General features: G+C 36.4%; 1 protein-coding gene across 1 annotated transcript; it reads right to left on the bottom strand.

The window, feature by feature from the left end:
• Positions 1-1398: 1398 nt before the first annotated feature.
• On the bottom strand, positions 1399-2382 carry LOC120314604 (olfactory receptor 6B1-like). The gene has a single exon (XM_039357866.1). It carries the CDS (start codon positions 2380-2382, stop codon positions 1399-1401), a length of 984 nt encoding a protein of 327 aa, XP_039213800.1.
• Between the last annotated feature and the right edge of the window lie 868 nt (positions 2383-3250).

Here is a 3250-nt window from a genome sequence, read left to right as displayed (position 1 = left end):
TATAAGCAATCCTTCTTTGGAAAGATAATTTACTCAAAAAGAGCAAGCTGTAACTGAAAGTGACAATCAGAAATAAAGGACATCAAATATATTCTCAGTGTTGAAGCTCAGAAATAGATTTAAGGCCCTGGCATAGGAAATAGATTGTGAGCTTTTGGAGAAAGAAAATGAGATTCTGCTGAAAAACAGAAAAGGTTGGAGCCTTGAAGAATAAAGGAGGTGGAAATGAACTCGGAGAAAACAATGATAAAAGTTGTGGCAATGTTTGTGAAATTTGGGGGGAGGCTTGGAAAGCTCACAAGATAAATCAGCCAGACAGTGAATTGAAACTTACTATAAATGGCAGAGAGTAATCTGGAACACTGCATCTCAAATTATTAAAGAAGATTCTTCCTTAATTAACTCAATTATATTAGGAAATTGCAATAACAGGCTGTGCTTACTAAAGGTTAGTATTAAAGAAAGAGTGTACTGGTTACAGATATTGCCCTAGGAATGTAGTGACCAGGTGTTCTATTCTTCAACAACTTGATGGTTATGGCTCAATCATTGACTTACAGTGCCCAGAAGAAGGTACTGGCAATCCACTTCCAACATGTAACTAAAAATTGCATGGACCTATCTTGAAGTCTATAAAAGTCCAAATTCATTTGAACATTTACTGTAGAAAGCTATTGAAAAAATACCTACCGGTAATTAAATTCTTCACAGCTATTGCTTCCTTATTTACCATGAAAAATACAGTAAATATGTATTACAATATTAGAAGTAATTATTGTTCTTAAATGTGCAGATATATGGCTATCAATCATAACAGATACATTTCTAAACCTTAAAAACAAGAAGATTGAAATATTAAAGAACCTGATCTTTTTGAAAATATTTTATTAAACACACCAATACATATTCTCAATACATATTGGAAACAACATTATAAAGAGAAAGGTTATAGCCAAGAAATGTTCAGAAACTGATAGACTGTGAAGTTTAAACTATCAGAAATAGGGCAGATCTGATGCTGTTTGGAAAGAAAGCTGATACATAGTAAGGAAAGGTTTCCCAGAAGTGGATAAGTTAAGCTTTAGAAAGACTTAGGAAAGCTTAATAGCATGAGTTTCTGGAAATGAACTAAGCAATCCATAGCCCAATTTAGATGTTCCCAATATACATCCATTTTACATCTCAGAAATAGACAACTGATGATTTTTATCATTTATAGCAAAATTGAAAAGAAACTTCAGTGTGTTAAGCAACTTTGACCTGAATCTACAAAGTATGTATTAGTAACATACAAAATGGACAATATAAGTTCCATCCTCCACATTCATCATGAGGGAAAAAAGGAGCTCTGCTTGCCTCTGATAACTGTTTCTGGTTTAGCAACTATATTTAAAATGCTTAGAAGAGCAGAAAGAATGTCTTCAAACAACTTCTTCCAAAAAACGTGCTCAGTTTGCCATGAATGCGCCTAAAGGCTCTGTGAATTTCTTTGTTTCTTAAAGTATAGATGAGTGGATTGGCCAGAGGAGTCAGGATTGTATAAAAAATGGAGAAGATTTTATTAAGCTGTCCCAGAGTGGGAGTGTCTGGTAACATATAGACAATTATAATTGTTCCATAAAAGAGACATACAACCATGAGGTGAGAGGAACAGGTTGAAAAGGCTTTTTGCCTTCCAGGGGTGGATTGGATTCTTATGATGCTGGCAATGATGCAGACATAAGAACTAACAGTCAGAAAAAATGGAGCAAGTGTAAAAATGAAGGTCAAGAGAAAAACAATAATTTTAAGCAGGCTGGGATCACTGCAAGTCAGTTTTTCAAGTGGACTTAAGTCACAAAAATAATGGTCTATTACATTGGGTCCACAAAAAGAAAACTGAGCTATAAGAAACACAACAATGCTATTAGCCATCAAACCATTTAGCCATGCCCCAGATATAAGCTGGAAACAAAGATTTCTGTTCATAACAGAAGCATATAATAGAGGCCTACATATTGCCAAGTAACGGTCATAAGACATTGCTGCAAGGAGAAATGTTTCTATAGCTACACAACAGCCAAAGAAATAATATTGGGAGAGACATCCACTCACAGTAATAGTTCTGTCTCCAGTTAACAAATTGCTCAACATTTTTGGCAAAATAGTTGAGGAATAGAAAGTCTCAAGACAAGACAGATTTCCCAGAAAAAAGTACATAGGAGTGTGAAGCTGTTGGTCATTTGCAACTAATACAATGATGAGGAGATTCCCAATTATTGTCACAAGATAAATCACCAGGAAGAGTAAGAAAAGAAAAGGCCACAACTCAGTATTATTCCCCAAACCCAAGAGGATGAATCTGGTGATGCCTGTTTCATTTTCTTTATGTCCATTCAACATTTTTCCAAGTCAATCAATCTGAGTGCTTCAATGCATAACTTATAATCATGAATCCCAATTTTCTTATAAAATATAGCTTGAGGTTCACATAAAATTGAAAACCTCAACTAGAATGAATCATGAGGATTCCACATTTTTTTCATTTTAGCTAGTGATGAAATTGTGACAATGATTGTTATAATAAGATGGCATATTTTCATCCAGTTTTCTTCATCTCTGCATGATGAAGTTCAAACTGAAAAAAAAGAGAGAATTACAAGAAATATTCTGTCAGTCTCTTATAATATTTGGGTCATCAAAAGCCCAAAATAAAATATAAAGCAAAGTCTTTTGCAGTTTTCAAGATCAATGGTGATGTTAGAAAGAACTTTGCTCTTCTTTGTGATACTGTTCCATTGTAGAGAATTATAGAAATGGTCTTAAAGAAGGCATTTAAAAGTTGTTACTGTTGAGTCCCTCACGAAATGGCAAGACACGAGAAGCAGTTGTAGTTCTCAGATTTGCTTTATTCTTCATTTAGCTTACAGATCAAATGCTCTGGCAACGCCCAAAACTCCCGGCCTCTTATATAGGCCTTTCCTGGGTCAATGTGTTACTTTTCGCGCGCCAGCACCCGCGCATGCGCACAGGCGCTGGCAACAGCCTGTCTGGTCCCGGGCAGCTTGCACCTGCCCGGGACCGCCTGCAAACTCCCCGAGCCCGTTTGCAAAGCTCGGGACATAACACCCCTTTCCCCCGGGGCTAAAACTACTACCGACATGCAACCATTTTCTTGATGCAGTGCTCTACTCCCCAGTGTTCCTACCCTTCTACTGGCTCTGTTTAGACAGCAATGTTATGTAATCCTCTAAGTACTTAGGAGATTTCC

The sequence above is a fragment of the Crotalus tigris genome, unplaced genomic scaffold (assembly GCF_016545835.1).
Source record: "Crotalus tigris isolate CLP2741 ecotype Arizona unplaced genomic scaffold, ASM1654583v1 scf7180000018954.1625260, whole genome shotgun sequence".
NCBI classification, from domain to species: domain Eukaryota; kingdom Metazoa; phylum Chordata; class Lepidosauria; order Squamata; family Viperidae; genus Crotalus; species Crotalus tigris.
This window is presented reverse-complemented; position numbering and strand designations above follow the sequence as displayed.